The sequence below is a fragment of the Vanacampus margaritifer genome, chromosome 11 (assembly GCF_051991255.1).
Source record: "Vanacampus margaritifer isolate UIUO_Vmar chromosome 11, RoL_Vmar_1.0, whole genome shotgun sequence".
In the NCBI taxonomy this organism is placed as follows: Eukaryota; Metazoa; Chordata; class Actinopteri; order Syngnathiformes; family Syngnathidae; genus Vanacampus; species Vanacampus margaritifer.
The window spans coordinates 5,712,709-5,736,281 of NC_135442.1; the positions used below are offsets into that span (position 1 = coordinate 5,712,709).

The window sequence follows — 23,573 nt, forward strand, 5'->3', positions numbered from 1 at the left end:
CTCGACTTTGGGAAAATTGAGCTTGAGCCAAACAATATATTATCATCACAAATGAGAGCGTGTGCGATTTACATTTATGGATTTAAATGACGCACAAAGTCGATTAATTTCAACCTCTAAAGCCAAATGTGTACGATTGGTAAGATTTTGTTTGAAGTCTAAACCAATATGTCTGGTCACAAAATCTCAATTTTGAAAACGGCAGTTGTTTGTTTACATTTAAACTTCAAACTTCAATCATGTTCCTCTCTTTGATTGATGAAAAACTGGTAGACTGAGGAACTAATTTCCACAATAACGGCACTGACACCAAGTTTTTACGACCATGACCTAGAAGCTAGGCTGGGGGTGACAATCAACAGCCACTTTCAAGTGATGTTTGAATGCCAATGTCCTTGACTTATGTTGTAATGTGGTATGTATATAATATGTAAAAAAAAAAAAAAAAAAAATTAAAGTGCTTAAATCGGCCAATTAATCGTCCAGGCCCTAATTAAAAGGTAAGCAGAGCTGCATAGGTTTTTGTTGGATTCACAGATTAGTATTAATTAACAGCATTAGCTTTTGATAACTAGCACATACTTGTGTTTGGTGATGTGTCACGCACACAGATCAGCACACTTATCGACAAGGGTTTTGAGAGTGTATGAAGTGCTGCCTCCATGAGTGAAAATGCTTTTTATTATCTTTGTGACCACTCAGTAAATTTTTTGCCATGCTCTGGGCTCTGCTTCCACATATATGTCCTGCTGTTTTGCCCACCACAACAACCTACAGTAAGAAAACCTCAAATAAAAATAATACAATAAAATAAAAACCTAAACCCAAAATAAAAATCTAACTGTATTTGACTTATTGATGGTTGTTCATCTGCTTGGTATTTAAAAAAAAAAATTATTTTGCTGAGAATACTTACTGTGACCTTTAAATAAAGATAAATTTAAAAAAACTAAAACAAATACTAAAACTAATTAAAAAAAGAACTAAACTAAAATGAAGCATTTTAGACTAACTAACTAACTTGCTCTAAAAATTAATAAAAGCTACCTGAATTTGAAAAACAAAAATAAAAACTAACTACATTATAATGAAAAATCCCAAACTACTATAACGAATAAAAGCTCTAACCTAACAACTGTGATACGCTGCATGCTAAGCACTAGCTAGCAGCGCTGTAGCTAATTGCCTGTACAAAAAACAACATTGCATGATGCTGACGTTTTGACTGAATACTTACTGTGAACTTTAAATAAAGATAAATTAAAAAAAAACTAAAACAAATACTAAAACTAATTTTAAAAAAAACTAAACTAAAATGAAGCATTTTAGACTAACTAACTAACTTGCTCTAAAAACTAATAAAAGCTACCTGAATTTGAAAAACAAAAATAAAAACTAACTACATTATAATGAAAAATCCCAAACTACTATAACGAATCAAAGCTCTAACCTAACAACTGTGATACGCTGCATGCTAAGCACTAGCTAACAGCGCTATAGCTAATTGCCTGTACAAAAAAACAACATTGCATGATGCTGACGTTTTGACTGAATATTTTTCAAACTGTCGCGCTCAGACCTTCTACCATCTTGTGCCGGCAACAAATCAATCGCGCGGGACAGTGAGTGGCTGTCAATCGCTGACAATTTCACAACGGTTGTCCCTTGTTGACTTATCATCAGCAACTCTTTTCTTCTTTTAAGGGATTTTCTGGAGGTTTACAGGTCTGAGGGGTAGACTGCAAACTCCTGTGTGAGAAAAGGCAGGAGAAAAGCCGCCGCGCTTCCCGGACGGTCTCATCTTTGGTCAAACAGAAGTGAGCTTAATTCGGGGGGTCTGCCTTTGGGAATTTCAAAGGAGAAAAAGCTTTGAGTGACGCCGAGCTTGAGCTCCCTGATGTTGCTGAGATGAATGAAAGCGGGGTCTAGAGGCGAGAGGCCTTCTCACACTCCCACATCAGCGGAGGTCTTTTAAGATCTCATCAAGATAATTATATATAGCTTGATGGAATACTGCATGTAAGGCAGTGTTTAGAGCAGTCAGGTAGCCGATCAATTTCGTCCCATGTTGTTTACATTAGGCCAAGGCAAATTATGACGCAATTTGTACCCTGGTCGCATCAAAATGATCTTGATGGCATACTGGCATCTCAAAAAAGGAAGTTACTTAGTAATCTGCATTATGGATTGTAGATCACATATTTAATTATGTATAGCGAGTTACCAATGGTGCTCAGTCCTGTTGTAAAAATAGCTCGTCAGTGAGGGAACATTGTGATTTCCAAGGAATGGTGTCAACGAGATTGTTGTGGGAATACTGGAAGCAACCGTTCAAATTACTTACAGTATTCGCACAATTTAACGTTAAATATCAACTTTTCCCCATTCATTTTCAATGGGACTGACATTGGACTTTTTCATTCTGATCATCATTACCAGCTCACTAAAATGCATTGTCCAGTAACCAGGAGTTTGCGGGTTCAAATCCCACCTCCGACTGTATGTTGCAAATGTATGCATGGCAATTATGCAAAGTGATTACATGCTAACCAACTGACTATCATAGTTCGATAGGGAATGGAGGGTACTGCATGCCTAGGTGGCACTATTGAGTGATATTTTTTTTGGTTGCATTTTTCCATTGGATATCGTTAGTTCCACTTTTCCATCTAAATTTGCTTCAAAAATGCAAGCCTCCCAGGTTTAAGTGTTCTTTGTATTCATTTATCTTTCAATTACAATTAAAACGTTGTAATTTTCACATAGTTCATCTTTCAATTTACTTCAAAAGCATTCATCTTAGCATTCAGCTATTAGCATTCAGCTATTAGAATTGAGCTTTCAGCATTCCCAGTCCAGTTAAAAAATGTTGTCGATATTTATAGAATGTTGATCCAAAATGTGTTTCAAACTGATTGCACTGATAACTAACATGAACTAACACAAAAGAAAAGTTGGATCCCGAGCTATAACTATGGTGGACCAGCCGGGACACTCTCCCTGTTATGTTACAGCTAGCATCGGTTGCTAATGTTACTGTCGAGTTGTGTAAACTGTAAAAAAAAAAATGCTGCAGGCCAACAACTAAAATTATAACCTTTGCCAAGGAGGTTATATTGTTTCCACTATTAGTTTTGCTTTGTTTGCAGGATTACGCAAAAACTGCTTAAGTTACTTGTTGAAAACCTTGTGGAAGTGAGGGCCATGGGCCAAGGGAGAATCCAATATAAAACATTTCCTCCACCAAAAAACGGACCAATCTTAATAGTAAAATTCAGGCATTTGCAGGAGTTGGCATGTATGAAGGTGTTCGTTCGGTTTGGTCCTGATCCAATGTAGGATTTTTTTTCTTTTTCTTTTCTTAACCTTTTGACTTTTGCAAGAAAGACTTGAGAGAAGAAATCATCCCAAGAAGATTCAACCGCCTGCAATTGGCTGGCGACCAGTCCGCCTCTTGTCCACAGTAGAGTTGGGATAGGCTCCAGCTCACCCACAACATTCTTGAGGACAGGAAGGACTATAGAACACGGAAAACTCATTGGAAACGGACATGTACAGTATACATAACACCTTGCGAAAGTATTAACCCCCTTGAACTTTCTGACCTTTAGCCACCTTTCAGGCTTCAAACACAAAAATATGAAATTTGATTATTATTATTTTTTGGGGGTGATGAATCAGCACTAACTGGGACACAATCGTGAAATGGAACACAATTTACACAATATTATAAATATTAAGTAAGGTGTGTGAACTTATTCACCCCCTTTTCTCTCAGTGCAGCCATCTATCTATCTATCTATCTATCTATCTAACTATCTATCTATCTATCTATCTATCTATCTATCTATCATCAATCCATCCATCCATCCATCTATCCATCTATCCATCATAGAAAGGAGTCTCTTAATACAGAAATATTAAAAAGAAATAGACAAATATTCCTTCCCCCACATTTTTCTTCAACAAAAGACATATTATGCTTTTGTACAGAACAGTCTAGCCTTGCAAAAGAAAAGAATGTCGATATTTTTTTACAAAATTTCTTATAAAAGGCTCCACCAGGAATTCAACAATTTCAACATGACGACTACTTTAATCAATAGAAATGTTTGTGTTTAGGATAAATCCTCAGCCCTTTATGTTCAAAGAAAATTAATTTCTACATCCAACAATGGGACGAACTCCATTTTCTCACAGTTGAGTGTTATCAGTGCGCTGGTTGTTGCAATGCGTGCTAACAAGCCCTATCTGATCAGTCTCTCCAGCCAAACACACGATTAGGTTCTGCAAACAAGCCTGAAATTGATGACTCAGCCTCGGGTGACGGGCAAGTCTGTTTGTATGGTGACAGTATCCGTCCAATGTGACTTATTTCCCTCGTTTAAAGACAGCCGTTTGTAATCTGATTACATTTCCAGATCTGGCTTGGCTCACATCTGGCAGTCAGCCATGCGAGTGAAGGCGGGTGAAGGGACACGCAGAACGGCAACGCAAGAAGGAGAAAAAAAAAATGCTTGGGGCAAATCATTCCTGCCAGTGTGCTGGCAGCTGCACTGTTGCTGTCATTTCAATATGTTTTTGTGCACCTAAAGCTCGCCGACAATAACACCACGCCTTGCTTATGTCATCACATTTTGACAAACTTCACAATTGCTTCTGACCTTGATTTAACCATCTGCTTTCTAATCTCTTTTTTTTCCTTTACGTTTAGTGAAACGACGCTCAGATCCAATCATTCAGAACTTCAATCAAAGTATTCGCTTTTTCTTTGCCCTTCTAAGCAACTAAAAGAAGAAAAAGCCTACGGAATAGTGATTTCTAATCATCTAATTTGATTTAATCTGCCCCAAAATGATTATTTATTACACTACAATCTATTCATATATCTATTCCAGCAATGTATAATGACAGACATTCATATAACAGAAATATTGGGCCCAGATTTCAAAAACCCGAGTAAATTGTGAAAAGCTTGTTACTTGTTATTTTAATAGCATTTATACATTTTTATTATGTTTAAAGTATGTCACAGTATGTGGTGCTGTGCCGTTAGATTGTTGTGCTTCATCTTAATAAAGATTGGGAAACAATGCTATAGAAGTAGAATAATCATCTACTACAAGTAGTCAGAGTTCCTTACGCCACACCAGCTAGCTAGCAACGAAATTCAGCTGGCTTTTAGCACGACTAAACATGTTACGGAGTCATTCCTAAATCAGTAGAAATCATCGCCTCTGTGACAGCAAATAAGCTAAGCTTCTAAAAGGAATCGTTCTAAATAAGAGATGACGAGGAAGGACAGGGAAGCCATGCTAATTGCTAAGCTAACAATTACATGGCTAACAATGGAATTAACGCTGCATTCAAGGAAGGCTATCTTAGCTTCCCCCGCCTTTCTTCGTCATCGCTTATGCTGCAATCAAGGAAGGCGTGAAGTTGAACTTTTCCAACTTCATACCAAGTATTGCTGCATTCGAGGAAGGTGGGAATTCAGACATATCACACTTAGATTCTTCCAGTCTCGACCTCAAAGCGTTCTAGGAAAATGTAAACAAAGACGGCTGATTCCGATACATTGTTTGTTGTTCTGGTTAACACAGTCAGTCAAAATTACGTTGGGTGACGTAAAGTTACTTTTTGAATAACTATAAAATAACAAATATAAACATATTCTTATAATCGGTTTAATGATTATAAAATTATGATTTGCCATTCGGTCATTGTCGAGTGACATCAGATTGAAGTTGGTGGGTGAAGACGGGGTCCTTTTTCTCCCCCGACTTTGCAACTCGGATTTCCCGTGCATACTTCCTGGTATGAAGTCGGAAAAGTCTGACTTCCCCAACTTCCTCGAATGCAGTCTAAGGAATGACGAGGAAAGACTGGGAAGCCATGCTAATTGCTAAGCTAACCTAAGATTAACACATCTGGCACATTTAACAACGGAATTAAGTGCTTAAATATCTTTGTTTGAAGAAAAAAAAATTGGGGCTTTGCTAAAATAACATTCAACCATTCACAAATAGTAAGTTTAATCTGAAATGTATTAATTATTTTAGGGAAACAAAACTGTTTATTATATGAAAAAATAATAAATGTCAACATTCGTTAAATTGACATATTTGTATTGTATCAGATGAGATGAAGTCACTGAGATTAACATGTTTAAAATTACTCCACAAAATTAGAAAGTTGCTCCTCAAATGAAGCCCTATTTGCAAAACTGCTCCGCAAAGAGAGAAAAACAACCCCATTTCGAGCCTTGTAACTGTATTCCTACTTAGCTCTTTTGCCACCTGTGCCAAATACTAAGCTATCATAATATATTCTCTGCAAGTAGTCAATGTGACATTAAGAAGTATCTTGTTTCACAGATCGTGATGAATAAACAACCCTCTCCGGTGAATATAAACCCTCCACAGTTTGACATTTGTCTCTGATTTTCCTATCTGTGCTGGAAATGACAGTCTATGGAACATGTAAAAATGCCATGGCAGATGTGAAATCAATTTGCATTTCCCCCAGTGCCGGGATAACATGGCCCCTGTCAGAGGACTCCGCAGATCTGCCGGCGATAATGACGTTATAGAGGGCGGCGTGCACGCCGGCAAAGATGAAAGTGAAAAAGAGTGACGTTCCGTGTTTCCCATGATTGCCTTGACTGGGCGGCGAGCGGCCAAGGAGCATGTGCTCGTCTATCTTTGCTCCCCATTAGCTCCCCTTGTTCCCTTCCGGGGGGGGGGAAGACACGTATCTGACCAGTCAGCTCTTTCCTTTCTCACAGATGCTAACCCCCCGCACCACCCCTCTTTAACTAATTAATTAAATCCCCCCTACAGGTCACTCAATTGAAGCCTTTAAATTTGCACCGACCTGCGTTAGGACTTCAAATATGACCATTAATTAGATATTTCATAATTAATGTACTAATTAAATATATCTGGTATCAAACAATTATGCAACTTTTGATGCTAACCAATAATTGCAGACGGTAATTAATACACTGATTAAGGGGAAAATAATTGACCCAAAAGCAATTAATAGAAAAAAAGCGAACAAACAGGTCTTAGGATACATTTACTCTATTATATTTACTTAAGTAACTTTTTGGATTAATTGGACTCTTGGATTATTTTTATTTTATATGACTATTTTTATTAACATTGAAGTAAAAAAAATTAATAAAAATGCAATATTGTGCTCCCTAATCTAAACCCAGTATTATAATTAATATTGTTTTTGTGAAATATGAATTAAGAGAAAAATCCACCCCCATTTTATCCATCTCAGGGGGCGGCCATTTTGAATCGTACTGCCACTTGCCGTTGACTGAAAATGACATCACACAGCGTCACATTAAACCAGAAAACAGGTGAGACGTGATTGGTCGTTACCTGAGCCGTTATTCTGCATTCGAGAAAAGTGGGAAGCCGGACTTTTCCAACTTCAAACTAGGAAGTGTGTACGGGAACGCTGCCTTGAACTCGGAAATCCCACTTGCGAAGTCGGGGGGAAAAAAGTTCCCCGACGTCGATGTGACGTTACTCTACAATGGCGACGCATACCGTGAATGGTAAAACACATTTTAATCGAGTATAAAACTAGTTAGCTTTCTTCATTTATAAATATTTATTCATGTGAAATAAATATTTCACATATATTTAACATGATTTCACGTAACAAAACGTACGTGACAGTATGCCGCAATCTCTATGCATAAAATTAAACAGTGAACTACTGAACTGTATGGAATGCTTATGAAATAAGATAAATACATAAATGAAGCAAAATTGCGAGAAGGCAAGTTTGCTTAAGGTCAAAATATATTTTGAGGACCAAAATCAAAAACAATTTATCACTATCGGCCATTTTTGTTGTTTACTTTCGCTTCAAACGCTATCAGGTCAGAAACTGGGAAAGCCAACTGGGATGAATCCGATTTCCAACCTTCCTCGAATGCAGCATGGGGTGCTGTGATGTCATCACCAAGTGGCAGCACAAGACAAAATGGCCGCTCCCTGAGATGGATACAGGTAGAATTTTTATGCTTAATTCACGTTCCACAAATGCAATGTTAATCAGAATTGTAAGAAAATAATATTTTTGACGAGTTCCCCTTTTTACCCTCGTGAGGATTCCGCAAATTGATGGATGCATATTATTCAAAAGTAACAATACTCTTACTCGAGTACAAGTTTTGGCTTCTCCGTCCACCATGAGCAGGCGCCGCCATGTAGACTGACATCCCATCAAAGAAGACCACACACACTAATGGCTACCTTCACATCGTTTTGTGAAAATGTGGCGAGGAATTATGGCAATGGCAGCAATCACGCACGCTGCATTTGTGTTGTAACGCACAACCCAGAATTTTTGTGGATAAAAAAAAAAGGGGGGAGGGGTGGAATACAAATTACGCGACACAAATCTAAACAACATAGTTCCGTCATTTCGGTTTATTGGCTCCACTTAGCACACGTCAGATGGTGTCAAGCTGAAAATATACACTTGGATGTCTGACTGCTTGCCACTTTAGTAAAGAAGGAAATTGGGCCTTCCGTTTGACCTGAAGACAATTTCACGTTCTGTACTTGCTCAAATAACGGTCTCTGCTCTCACTTTACGTGCCCCTATATGGGATTGTTTCTTTCACGTATTAGATTTCAAATTTGTTGATGACATCATCACAGGTCACATCGTCCAGTTAGCTCACTTTGTCTTCTCATTTGGAATGAAGTCCTCATTGGGTTCGCGATTTAGCTTCATCGGGTTGTCATCATTTTGTTCTTGATGAAAAATTTCAGTCGAGCTCCATGGTGAAAATTGAAATCATTTTTCGGAGCAGTAAAGTGTTATGTTTGTTTCCCGCTAGTCAAAGCTTCAAGCTGTTAGATATTTCTACCAGTTGAAGTTTATTCTCCCCATTAAACATAAAACAAGGATTACATGTTGTGTATTTAAAACTACCGCATTGCTTTGCCTTAAAGTTCGCTAGCTTAATGCTAACAAACGATGCAAAGGAGCTAGCTGTTGATGTTAGCTAGCTGTGTGGGCTACCAAATTGATTACTACTGAGCTGAGTTGTAAGTTAACTTTAAATAGTAATAAATGATTCAGTAGCTATTATAGCTAACTTAGGGAGTAGAAGTAGAAGTTGTAGTTTCGCTAACAACACAATTATTGGGAGTGAAGCCTACTTTTCCTCTCATATCACGGTAGTTGGGTTTCCATCCACCCTTTTTTATTCGAATTTTCAAGAAATGTGATTACAAGACTAAATGGAAACGCTAGAAATTCAAAAAAGGGCCCAAAATTCGTAAAAAAGTTTTTACGCTTGTAGGGGCTGGATTTTGAAGCGTATCGAAAAAAGTAAAATGCAAACGAATTTTGGCTAAGGAAACAGCTTTTGCGAATAACTGCTGGCAAGACCGGATACACGTCACACGAACGTTTGTTGTTCCAAAGCAATGTCGGATGATAAAGTAAGGTATTTTTGGGGGGGGACGACGAAGCAGAAATCTTTTTGGAATTATTTAAAGAAGCGAATATTAATGCTATTTTAGATGCGACAGTTGATCAAGAATTACCAAAGCAATCTCGCCCGGCGCAGTCGCTTCCTGGTCTTCTTCTTCTTCTTTTAAATTACTGGTGGAACCCATCTCTATGGTGTATACCGCCCCCTACAGCGGCGGAGTCCCCTCTCAATATTTGCAAAAGAAGAACAGATGGAAACAAACGGGCATAAGTCGCATGTCAGCTTTGCACATTTTCAGTAAATTCGCTTAAAAAATTTAAAACAATTGGATGTCATTTTCAGTCGACAGCAAGTGTCAGTACTAGACAAAATGGCCGCCCCCTGAGATGGATAAAAACAGGTGTGTTTTTCTGATGAATTCATATTCCACAAACACAATATTAATCAGAATAGCGCGTTTAGACCATATTGTATAGAAAATGTTTGACTTGACTTCCTCTTCAACATTTCCATGCGATTTCCTCGTAAATTCTCCCGAGAACAGGTTGAACAGTGCATTAGCACAAGCCAGTCCTGTAAATTACGGGGTCACACTTGGAATATATGAAGGAGACAGTCAGATAATGAGATTTCCCGGATCTAATCAACCTTTTAAATACCTGAAGAGGCGCAGCGATGCGTCGACGGCCTCAATAACAAGTCTCAATTTGTCCAAAACATCACTTGATCGGTTTCTTCCCGCCTGCATGTGTTCCCCCACCCCCCAATCCCCCCCGCAACGCTCCACACACGGAATTACGCTTGTCTGTTGGGTTTGTTAGCACTCGAGAGATAAAACTTTACATGTTGCTCCCAATTAGCACGGCAGTGACCATGCGCCGTCTCCCGCGCGCGGCTTTTTCTTCTGAAGAGGGCCAATTTATGTGAAGACTCATGAGAATGTGAGAAGGGAGGGAGATACGGACTCGCCAGATAGTGCGCGCGAGGCAAGCGGGGGAGTGGACGCCGGCGATAGAGGGAGAGAAAGGCAGAATGGGAATGGCTTAAGCCTCCATTCTGAGCGGAGAGACAGGTCCTATTAACATTTAACAGCATTTGTGCAACTTGGTGCCGAGGTTATGATGCAAATGAGGAGAAATTAAAAGTGGCCAGAGGTTTGTCATTGATGGATTGCAGGCTGGCAGCGCTCGCACTTCCTAGTGTCCATCAGAAGAGATTACTGTGTAATTAAACCTTATTTCTGGACTCTCCGGCGCATAATTACTTTGTGAATGTAACCATCATCTAAAAGCGGCCAAAATGCTTTAGCATTTAGCGGCGCAGTCAGTAGCGCGGCTTGTGTCAGATATAGCCATCAGATGCCGCAAAAGAACTGTCACTTTTAATAAGAGGAAAAACATTAAATGAAACAGTATGCTTATTATGGGGGGGAAATTAGGCTTTAAAAGTCCTTTTTTCCATTTGCATAATTTATGCCCCCGCCACCCCCGTCATTCACACGCGAGCTGCGAGCTTTGGACAATTTCCCCTCGCATTTAAATAGATTGCACATTTAAGGCTACTTAAGGAAAATTATCACTTTGCATATTTTAATTGTTACGAAGGAAGTGATTTGAGAGAGGTCTGTGGCTCATCCTCTTGAGCCATGCGGTTTTGCGAAGCCGTCTGATTCGGCTGCTCGGCGCTGCAGCTCGCCAGATAACCTCCGAGTTCACGCACATCCACTCCAGTTTCATCAGAATGCAAATGAAGCGCAGACCGCCGTGGCGTGCGGATCTTTGATATTTACAAAATAGCCACTAATAACTCCGGTGTAATTTGTTGGACTCAACTTTACTTTTCTCTTATCGCTCCTGATTCGCTTTTCAAGTCCAATCGCTCTTGTTTAAAGGCCACGTTCGCTTCCAGCCTTTCCCACCGCAATGTGTACTGTCTGCATGCGCAGATATGCCGGGATGCGGTCAATGCAAAAAATAAAAAAAAACTGGAGTCAATGACTAGTTAAATTCCCATTTTCAGTCAAGTGTAAGTTTTTTTCCCGCACAAATGTCATCTTGAAAACAGATGATCAATAACACATGCCCTGATATTGATGTTCAACAGTATGGGTTAGCATCTCTGTTCCATGATGCTGCACTCTTAAAACAATTGGGTTAAAAGTGACTCAAATTGCGTAAAATAGCTAACCCAGCGCTGGGACTGAGCCGATGCTGGGTTATTTTTACGCGCATTGGTTGAGGATATGGGGCAAGATTTGGATCTTACAAGCTACCATACCGATTACAGCTAGCAAGGAATAGCTGTGGTTAAAAAAAAAACACATTCTTAAAACTTTTGGGTCAAAAATGGGTCAAATTGACCCGGGTAGTGGATCGGCCCAATGGGTTAATTTGACCCATCTGAAAAAAATTGGTTTATTTTAATGATCAAATCGAGCCATTGGACCGATCCATTACTCGTGTCAATTTGACCCAACAAAATAGGGGCTATTTTGATAGAAAGCCCAAAGTTGGGCTGATCCACCACCTGGGCCAATTTGACCCAACTTTCTTTTAATATATATATATATATATATATATATATATATATATATATAAATAAAAATAGCCCTTTAAGTTGGGTCAAATTGACCCGTGTAGTGTGTCGGCCCAATGGGTCAATTTGACCCAACTGAAAAAAAATTGGTTATTTTGATAGAAAATCCAAAGTTGGGTTGATCCACTACCAATTTGACCCAACTTTGGGTTTTCTATCAAAATAACATTTTTTTTTTTAGTTGAGTCAAATTGACCCAAGTAGCGGGATCGGTCCAGTGGATTAATTTGACCCACGTGGGAAAAATTGGTTATTTTGATATAAAACAACCCAAAATTGGGTCAAATTGACCCAAGTGTTACTTGCAAAGGTTTTCTATAAAAAATAGCCCTTTTTTTGGGGGGGGGGGTCAAATAAATTGACCAAAGTAACGGATCGGTCCAATGGATCAATTTGATAATCAAAATAATCAACTTTGGGCTTTCTATCAAAATAGCCTTTTTTTTGTTGGGTTAAATTGACCCAAGCAACGGATCGGTCCAATGGCTCAATTTGACCGAACTCAAAATATTGGGTTATTTTGACACAAACAACCCAAAGTTGGGTGAAATTGACCCACGTGGTGAGTCGGTCCAATTATTATTCTTTTTTTTTTACCAAAATTGGGTTATTTTTAACCCAGCAATTTTAAGAGTGTATTATTGTTATTATCACATTTTCTAAGACAAAGCAACCTTCCCCTGTCAGCTGCTGCCACACTCACTCGCATATGTTTGGCACCGTTTTACACATTGTTACACTTAAAACAGTTGAATAAAAAAAATAAAAATAAATTGGGGGGAAATAAAGGGCCCAATCCACTACTTGAGTCAATTAGACTTTCTGGGTTGTTTTGCACAAAGTATCCCCCAAATTTGATTATTTTGCCCAAAATGTCCCCCAAAATTGGTCTGTTTTGTACAATAGCACTAAAATGACAAAACTTGATTAATAACAAACAATTGTGGTCTTACCTTAGATGTGCTAGAGGCGGACGACGTCATTCTTCTGTTCTTGAAATGCCCTTCTGTGGTGGTCTCATACAAACAAACAGAATTTTTGTGCAACATTACAAATTTCTCATACGACCTGGCTCACTTTCACTAAATGTGATTTTTAGGTTAGCTTGCATAAAAGTAGTGTATTTACCCAGCTTCTTTGTTGAGTAAATGCCACCCCGTAGCATTAGATCAGCGAACACACACAGAGAACAAAACCTCAACTCATTATTATGTCTTAATTAACATGACATAACATTTAAAGAGCCGCACGTTTTTATGTCTTGGACTGAAATATCATTATTGACTTGCCTCTTTCACAGCGTACTGACACTGTGTTTTTCATCCAAAGGATAAAGCCATAAAAGCGTAATTGGGAAATCTATTAAGTGGCTTTAAACAACATTTATAGGCGCTGTGGTTATGGTGGTTAAAGTGTAAAACTGCAATTAGTCTCCGAGATTAGCTGCGTTTATTCCATATCAGTGCTTTATTTGGTCATAATACTAATAATACTGATAATAACGAGCCAGCCTTATATGGCATTGATTGAATTTTTTAAGATTTACAATGTTGCTTTATGTTGGTTATTTGTTCTTACAAGTCCAGTGGTGCCTTATAAGATGCAAATTTGATTTACCCATTTATCCGTTCCGACCCCGCAAAATCAACAAAAATGCTTGTAATATATTTATAATGAGGGAAACGGCACTCCTTAACCTCGTAGAATAATACAATGATAAATAAATAGAATCTTCTTGGCCACCAGGAGGCGGTATGGTGCAGTCATGAAGACACAAATGAAGACGACTCTCACAACAACTGGAAGTGAATCATTGTAAACATTAATATATTCATTTAAATTTTTTCGCAGAGTCTAAAGAATATATAACCAAAAATATATATTTTTTCTTTATTAATTGACCAATTAATCGGTTATTATAGTTTAATTCTGCCAAATATCAGAATAGGCATCAGCCCCACCAAAAAAATCATATTTACTGGGCGTAGGCATCAGTTATGTACCAACCTGATGTATTAAAAAAAAGAAATAAATTCATTAAAAATAGATTTTTTTAATCCTCAGAATGCAAATGCAATGCAAATTTGATTGCTTAAATGTGCATGTGATTTTAAAAAAATAAATAAATAAACTTTGACTTTTTTCAGAATAGGCATCAGCCCCCCAAAAAATCATATTTGCCCGGCGTAGTCATCAGTTATGTACCAATCTGAAGTAGTAAAATAAATTAATTAATTAAAAAAAAAATTAAATCCTCAGAATGCAAATGCAATGCAAATTTGATTGCTTAAGTGTGCATGTGATTAAAAAAAAAAATAATAATTCAGAATAGGCATTAGGCCCCCAAAAAATCATATAGTCACAGTAGTCATCAGTTGTGTACAAATCTGATGCACTAAAATAAATAAATTAATAATTTACCCCCCCCCCCCCCAAAAAAAAAAAAATCATATTTGCCGGGCCATAGTCATCAGAGTTATGTACCAATCTGACATACTAAAGTAAATAAATAATTTTAAAAACTTTTTTTTTTAATTCTCAGAAAGCAAATGCGTAAATTTGATTCCTTAAGTGTGCATGTGATTTAAAAAAAAAATAATAAAAATAAAAAAATAAAAAAATAAGAACCAGATCATCAAGAAAAAAATGAGACATTTTTATTTAGTATTTCAAAAAGCCTCCATAAAATTAAAATACATTTAAGTCACTGTACTATGGCAATACATACACACGTATAAACATGTATGTGGTGCTTTTCATGTACTGTCGGCCGTAAGCAAAATGTACAATAGGTACAGCTATGTGCAAGTTGGTTGTACTGTACAAGGAGAAAGAAAAGTCCAAATGTGGCCCCTCCCTCGACATTGGCACACCCATATACACTGACATGACAATAGTTCACATTGGAGTGGATTTTGTGTTTTTTTAGGGGGGGGGGGGGGGGTGGGGGGTAGTAGTTGTTCACATCTTTCACTCCAAAACACTTTTGAATTCAATCCTGCTTTTTCTCCTCAGTGATTTGCGGTCATCAGTGTAAATAAAGACAGTCTTTACGAGGTAGACCGTTCACTTGCAAGGGCACACTTAAATTTTTTTTTTTTGGGTTGCTGTTTTTCCCCACAAAAGCATGACAATAATCATTAAAAAAAAAAAAAGACATACATACTACATCTACAACATGTAGCGATATGAGGTAGAAATGCATATAACCAAAGATTACCAGCTCCGACTACAAAACCATAACGGATGGAAGGCAAAAATATTAACAACAACAAAAAAAAAAGACAAAGAAAAAGCGTCAGCGTGGAGGATTGATGTGCTTATCAAAGATTCCGCTCAAGTACCGGCGGTGACCACGGGGCCCTTCTCGGCGCGTCACCCTTAATAATGAATGACAAATTATAATTCCAACAATGACAGCAGGTGAGAAACGCGCACGAATCAACGTGGAACGGATCCGACTGTCCTCGTTTGAGAAGCGATAACAATTAAAGCCGCGCAAATGCCGCTCCTTAGCCTTGTGCCGTACTTGATAAATATATTTTAAAAAAAAAAACACTTTGGGGATTATTTGTCTTACAACGCCATTCTTGTATGTTTTTGAAGCTTTTCATCACTTTCTAATGGCACTTCGGGCTTCTCGTCACCAATAATGATATTGATTATGGGGCATTTTATATCAACGTTGTGGAACTACGGCCAGCTATTTCCCATCCCGTGAGGAAAAAAAAAAAAAGCCAGATGAATATGATAAATATAATAAAAGTGTCAATTTGAAAATATCTACATGCACCACAGCTGTTTTGAGCCTGTCAAAAAAAAAGCTGTTTTACTTTGGCCTCAATCAAGAAAAGTGCAATTATTCATTACATTGTACTTTTTTTTGTTCTTTTTTTCTTAGTCAGTGACACCCTTTTTTTTCTCCTTTTTTTTTTTACTACAAAGGGTAAATTAGAGCTGCACTGAAAACACTCTCAAAAAATACATACACTAAAAACAGTTGGGTCAAAAATAACCCGACTATGGGTCAAAAATGGACCGATTCTCTACTTGGGTCAATTTGACCCAACTTTGAGTCAAGAAATGTGTCTTTTAGTGTAAAACAACTCAAACACATAAATATTGGTCAGATCCTGTAATTGGGTCAAAAAATTGGGTTATTTTGTATAAAACCACCCAGAAAGTTGGGTCAAATTGATCCAAGTAGAGGATTGTACAGTTGGGTTATTTTTGACCCGTTTTTAGAGTGTACTTAGTGAATAATGGATACATTAGTAAAAATGTACTTTTTATTTTCAATGCAGCTTTAATAATCCTTAGTAGTTAAACTACATGTCGCAGTAGTGGTAAGACATAAAAAATGTATTCATCATTTTTCATGAAAATTGTGTACAATATAAATTTTGACATGATGGATTCCTGTTAAAGAAAGAAAGAACAGCAGTGAAATACAAATACTCAGCGTCAGGAGATTAAAACAATGACGTCAAAAAATAAAATTGAACACTGAGTAGTTTAATGTGTATTAACAGATTTGGAGTTGAAAAAAAAAAGAGACAGAAATTTGAGTTTATTTTGAGTCACAACAAGCTAAAAGGCACCGATTCAGTGAAATGGCCCATAAATGTATTTTTTTTCCTATTTGTTTGTATCAGGGACAGTACATATTATTAAACATTTCAATAAATATGCCAGAATTAGCCAACAGGCTATTATTATAAATGTTATTACATGTTATTACATGTTATTACATATACTGCTCCACTAATTGCTCAAATTTGTGAAGTCAATTAGAAATTTTGATGGGGCCTTGAGTTTTACATCTGCGATCTAAAGGATTAACCAAACTAGTGTTTACTCTTTTTTTTTTTTTTAAGACCATAGAGGGAAATGGAACAACACAAAACAACATAACTCGTAGCCACACTCATGCTATGAGATCCAATACAAGTTCTGCAATAACCTCTCTCGGATTTAATGCAATTTCACACAAGCCACTTTGAATATTTTTTTTCTGACAGTCTCCATCAAAACTGAGCTCTTGTATTGAATCTCATTTGTGCGTAATGACACCGCATGTATGCAAGTCGAGCTATAGAATGATAATCGACTTCTAAACTGTAAATAGTAACAAATCAACACAACGGGAACTCTGAAAATAAGTTTAGTGCAACAAAACAACAGTGCTATCTACTTCAGTGCCTTTTTTTTTTTTTTTTTTAAATCACTGTGCGAGTGTTTGGTGTTGTTTGAGGCCAGAGGACATCATACATTCAAATGTGCCAAACTTACTTGTCACACGTGCGCTTGCTTAAAAAAAAAAAAAAAAAAAAAACGTGTTTGGATTATGTAGCGATTAATAACAACAAACAGGTATAAATAAACGTCTAAAAATAACACGTTTGTCACATCTTGCCACTTGGCCTCAAGTCAAAGGAGTGCCACTCAACTCATGGATGTTACAGTTATACACCGAGACAGTGTCACAGCACGTCTTCCATAAACATTCAGATTTTTTGTGTGTGTTTGTTTTCAAAGTAACTACGCATTTTAAAGAGGGAACGGATCAACGTTGTGTGATATCGTTGTGGTAAGCGGCGATATATTGGAGCAACCATGATCAGTGGTATTCCCCTTTTGGAGTGTTATCACATTGTAAAGCCCATTTACAGTGCTTATAAAAAGTCTACACACCCATGTTGTTAATCATTTAACCCTCGGAAGGAATATGTCCAATTTTGGGCTTTTTGCTTTTTATTAACATTAATATCAAATATAAAGCATATGGAAAAATTTGTTTACCCAATTGTCCAAAACATGTTGAAGTTCAAAATGGCAATGTCCAAAATGTCAAAATTATTATTATCATTATTATATGTGGGAAACAAATTTTTATATTAAACATGAGTAAAAATGTCCACATTTTGGTCCATTGACTCCCATTATAAATAGTAATTTTTCCTGTTTTTTGATGCACTGTACACCTGATGTGTTAGAGTGCATTTTCCACAATTACCCAATTTATCCCTTTACTGGGGCGTCAACTAAACATAGAATTTTTTGGGGGGGACTTAAGAGTCATTAAAGTCATAATACACCAGATGGCACTAGCGAGCTAATTATCACATTTGGTTGAGCTGACTTATGTGCTTTCTATGTCCCCATTCTTATACCAAAACAAGAAAGCACAGTTGGGATTGAGAGCTCAGGCCTGTGAGTGTGTGGACGCAGTAACAGTGACATGCACACGCGTGTGTGTGATGAGTGTATGTGTGCGCGTGCGGGAATATTCCAATTTGAATGTGTTTAAAAAAAAATATATATATATATACAGATAATTAGTTAGTGCTTCTAGGACAATATTGCTTTCATTGTCCATAGAGGGCATCAAAAACAAATAAATAAATAAAAACAATATGTATGGATAGGTCTGATGCCACTGAACGTTTTCAAAATTAGGGATAGGCGAGTATCGATACCTGGTATCGGTATCAAGCTGATACCTGGACTTATTTCATGGTATCGCCACTTGCGACGGTGCCCGATACATATACCTCCCCGCCCTGTTGTGGCTGTTTCACCATCAGGAATTAGAAGAATAGAAAATTGCCATTATTTTCATTAAATGTATTTATTTTCCTGTTAAAGAGTCAGGAAAAGCCTACTAGAACAGCTGAAATTTCTTTGTGGTTAATAAAGTGTGTTGACCATTCAACAAGAATGTGATTGGTTAATTCTGAACCGAGCCACATCCTTGATATAAGAGGGTGTGTACACTTATGCAAACACTGTATTTTTACTTCCCCGCACACACAAAAAACAGAGGTGTGTAGACTATTTATAGCCACTGTATTTTTGCACATAACCCAAAAATAAAATAAAATGTCCTGGCGTCAAAACATTTGCCGTCGTTACTCTTTTGTCTTTGAGAGCTAACTAACAAACTGAGGTAGAAACACAATTTAGGAGACACGTAATCCTTCGCTTTCATTAATGATAAAACAGCAGCAGGATGGAATGAAATGGCTCCAGGCAGTTTTTCTCGCTCAACCCCAAGATGTTTGTCGGCACCTTTTTCAAATTCTACACGGCTCCGCACGCCAGATGTACAGCCTCCGAACGGGGCGACTCCAAAAAAAAAAAAAAAAAAAAGAATCGCCGCCGATGATTTTCTGCGCGATAGCGCCTTGAAAATAACGACGGAATTAGCCGCAGGCAACAATTCAAGATAAATAATGCTTCCGTTCTCTTCAAAGGCAAATCTCTAATCATAATACAATGTTGTTCCATTTCAAGGAAACACCAAAAATCTGATTACTATTTGTCTCGCAAATAAATCAAAATTAAATATATACATTCATTGGAGAAACCATTGCTGAGGTATTATAGCCGTATATGGTTGCGTGATACAATTTCAGATGTAAGTCTTCTTGTGGTGTGTAGTGATGGAAACATACAATTAAGCCCAAAATGATTCATGCCCTTGCAGAATGTTGCAGTAAAGCGGATTGTTATTTTTTTGAGGGGCATATATATATATATATATATATATATATATATATATATATATATATAAACATTCCCCGGCAAAAAGAACGATCGATTAATCGGTTATCAATTTTTTTTCTCTCCCAAATATCAAAGTTGGCTAAAAAAAAAAAAATTCATATCATTGTTGTAAGCATGAAAAAGATACGTTATTTTATTCATTATATATTTTTGAAAATTCATTATTATTATTAATCGTTTTTTTTTTTTTCCAGCCAACTATCGAAATGAGCCAAAAACAATCTGAGCATTCCCCTTTATTTTTATATCAATGATTAAGAGTCTCACGCTATGTTTTAGCATCATTTTCAGCTGAACGCTCATTATTTTAATCGAGGATCGAAACCATTAATCGAATCGGAAAACCTCTGTCTCAAAGATTCGCAGTGATCATTTTTCCACATGGATTAAGTTACTGCGGACTCACGCACCACCATGTGCAGAAGTTGGCGTGAAGGCGGCGAGTCGCAAGGAAAAAGTGCGTAATTGTGATCATTTCAAACTTAGAGGGCAAAAAGGTATGAATAATATCAGGCTTAACTGTATTTGATTACTATACTATAATCACTTTCCTGAGTATTGAAAATAAGAACATTGGATGGTGTAATTTTACATGTAGGTCAAACACTGTGAATTACAACTAACAACGATTACATAGTAATTTATTGGTTAAAGTGAAGCCACATTGTAAAATAATATTCACCCTTTAAGTCGTATCTACATCGGAAGAGCGGAAAAAATAAAATAAAAAAATCACCTCTGGACCAAAGTGGGTATGCAAAGTGTGAGTATGTAAATGTTTTAGTTTTTTCCCCTCGTAACTAAACCATTTACATATAAAAAATATGAAGCTGAAATTATGCCCATAAAATGTAATTTAGCTGAAAAGAAGTGTTCACAAGGAGCACGAAACAGACGCAGCTGTTCTAATGGAAAAGAGAAAGCAGTTTTTTTTAAGTCTCATTTTAAAGCTTTTTTTTTTGTTTTTTTTTTTTTTTTTTTTAACGCACTATTAGCACATGTCACTAATGAAGATTGTGAGGCGAAAAAGAAAAACTTAAACAGCACCACCTCAGGCACTTGATAGCAACTAAATCTCAAAATCAGCAGAAGCGTATAGTCATATATATGTATGTATATACAAAAACAAGAAGGGGGCGTGGCTATCCTTTACAAGTCTTTAGTGGCCACTCCTCCCATGTAGCAATTTATCAAATGACGGGGTTGGTCATTTTACATCGAAAGCACTCAATGCCGAACCCTAGACCACGTGACGTGTTGATGTTTGTGACCGTTCCAGCCTAGTGCATGATGACGCGACCGCCCGAAAACTTTTGCGGAATCATCGATTTCATTGACTGCAACCAAACGTTTTATTCCATTCCGTGTACGTGTCCAGTTCTTTTTGTGATATGCTGGGCTGGAATTTACAAAAGACGTTGTCAAAGTCTTGAAAAGACACGGGTCTCATTTGTCTCGGGTGGATGCTGGACAGGTCAGAGCCGGGGACGCCGTGAAGCGCGCCCACCACCGCCTCTTGACAAAGCTGAACCACGTCCAGTCCTGAAAAACCTTCTGTCCTCTGAACCAGTAGGGACGTCTCTTTGTCACTAAGACAGTAGTTGTGCGGGGACAGCACTTGGTTGATGATCTGGTGTCGTGCCGTCCCGTCGGGTAAGGGGACGAGCAACCGCTTGGTAAAGTACCTCCTCAGGGACTCTGGGATCTCTTCGGGTTTACTGGTGGAGCAGACCACAAGGACGTGGTCCTCGGCGGAGGACGAAATGCTATCGAGCTGCATGAGGAGTTCCGCCTTCAGCCGGCTCACGGGGCTGTCCTCGCTGAGCTGGGCCGACAGGAGGAGGTCCACCTCGCTGATGAAGACCACCGCCGGTTGGCGACAGCGAGCCACCAGGAAGGAAGCCTGGATGATCTTGTCGCCCTCCACCAACCACTTGCTCACCAGCGCCGAGCTGCTAAGTCGCAAGAAGGCGGCGCCCAGCTGGCTGGCCATGCAGCGAGCCATCAGCGTTCGGCCCGTTCCCTGAGGTCCGAATAAAAGAAGGTTGCGAGGTAAGGCGTGAAGTCCGCTGAACATATCCGGCCGTAAAATGGGCCACAGTATCTCCTCCTTGATGGCCGCTTTGGCCATGTCCAGTCCGGCGATGTCGCTCCAATCCACCGGGGGGCACTGCTGAAGGATTTCTGCCGTCACCATGTCCACCAGGTTGGGATCGCTGTTCTTCAGTTGTTCCTCGGCGGCGAGGATGGACGAGGTAGGCGTACCGACATCGGGACCCGTTAGGGAATGAGGCAGGTGCTGTCTGTGCTCTTCGCTTTGTTCGCTCAAAATGGGGGAGCCGAACTTGCTGTAGGTCTCGCCGGCTCGGAGATCATCCACAGAGCTTTTGGACGACCCGAAGGACGGGGGAGTCAGAGCCCCGCTAGAGTGTATGCTAAATTTTCTTTGCTGATCCGAAGATATTGTCTGTTTGGTGGTCTTGAACGCCAAGGAGGACGCCTCGGCAGTTCTGTCAAAGCCGTTGCCCCTGTTGGAGTCCGGCACGCTGCTGTCTGCTAGTCTGTACATGGGACTCTGAGACGAGCGCTGCTGGCTGTAGTTGAAGTCGCCGTAGCTGGAGTCCACTTCTCCGTGTCCGCTCATGTAGAACGCCTTCCGTTTTAACGAGTTGGATGTGCTGCCGTTCAGAGGCGCCGGGGCGATCGGCGTGTGATTGTGGGACTGGTAGGTGTAGCCGGGCAGAGTGGAGGGAGGGATCGGAGTGGGCGCCGCGATCCCGGACGGCAGATAAGCGGAAGGAGGCGGCGCTCCCCCGGGGCTATAACCGGGGCCCACGGCCGTTTGAGAGGGATACCCTGTCGGCGGATAATTGTAGTTGGGGAGGTTTGGAGACGCGCCGTTGTAGCTGGGGACTAAGGTAGGGGGAGGGGGCGGCGGCGGGGGCTGCAGGAGCCCGGCGCTGTGCAAAGGAGAGGGATGAGGGGAAGGGAGGGCCGGGGTGGTCTGGCCGCTGTAGCTGGAATGCAGGTAAGAGCCGTTGTAGCCGGCGCTGTATTCCTGAGAGGAAAGGCTGGAGTGGAGAGTCGTGGCCGCGTGGCTCCCGCAGTTACCGCTGGAGTAGCCGGGCTCAGACAAGCTGCTCGCCACCCCCGGGGAGCTGCCGATGCTGGCTGACGCATCCGTAGGGGGGAGGGCAGCTGTCATTCCAGCTTTGCTCACAGATAGAACATCTGGAGCACAGTTCATCGGGTAAATCCCCTCCTGCCAGGGCTCGTTCTCAGACTTGCGTCCGTTCAAGAGTCCGGCGGTGCCTTCCGAGTAGGAGCAGAGGAGGGCTCTTTCGTTGGGGCCTTCCAGGATCCCCGAGTACTTCTCGGCGTACTTCTTAAGCAGGTTGGAGGCGGTGAGCGCCGAGATATCGTCGTTGGCCCACGCGTACTGGTACGTGCGCTGCAAGTGTCCCCGGTAGGCCTCGACTTTGTGCGCTGGGGAGCGGGTCGTGGAGGAGATGTCAAAGTGTTGTTCTGCCCATTGTGTGTGCTCTGGGGTCCACTGCATCTTTAGACCTGGGGTATCACGCATAAGGGAAACACATGTCAAAGCAAGCAGTCGCTAAATAAGCCGTGAACTGAACTGAAAAGAAAGCGCTAGTTTTGAAAATGTTCAAACATGACCCGTTTTGTTTAATTCGCTGTGTTCATGAGACTTGAGGTGGGCAATTTTGGGAACCCTTCAGTCATCGGCAGGCCATCTTTTTTTTTTTTTTCAAGCCAAACCAAGATGCAGAGTTCCGTCTGTATGAAAACCCACTTCTGTCAGTGCTTAGTCCACATGTGTCAAGATCCGGTCCTCGAGGGCCTGAGTCCTGCATGCTTTCGAGGTTTCTCTACTCCAACACACCTGATTCAGGATAATTATTAGGCTCCTATT

At 39.5% G+C, this 23,573-nt stretch overlaps 1 protein-coding gene across 4 annotated transcripts in view; it reads right to left on the reverse strand.

The window, feature by feature from the left end:
* Positions 1 to 14,708: 14,708 nt before the first annotated feature.
* Positions 14,709 to 23,573, reverse strand: part of fign (fidgetin) — a 77,199-nt gene continuing 68,334 nt past the window's right edge. For all 4 annotated transcript variants that reach the window (XM_077580806.1, XM_077580807.1, XM_077580809.1 and 1 more), the window contains one exon: positions 14,709 to 23,209. In XM_077580806.1, coding sequence (XP_077436932.1) covers positions 20,973 to 23,209 — 2,237 coding nt within the window. In that variant the 3' untranslated portion in view covers positions 14,709 to 20,972. The remainder of the gene's footprint in view (positions 23,210 to 23,573) is intronic.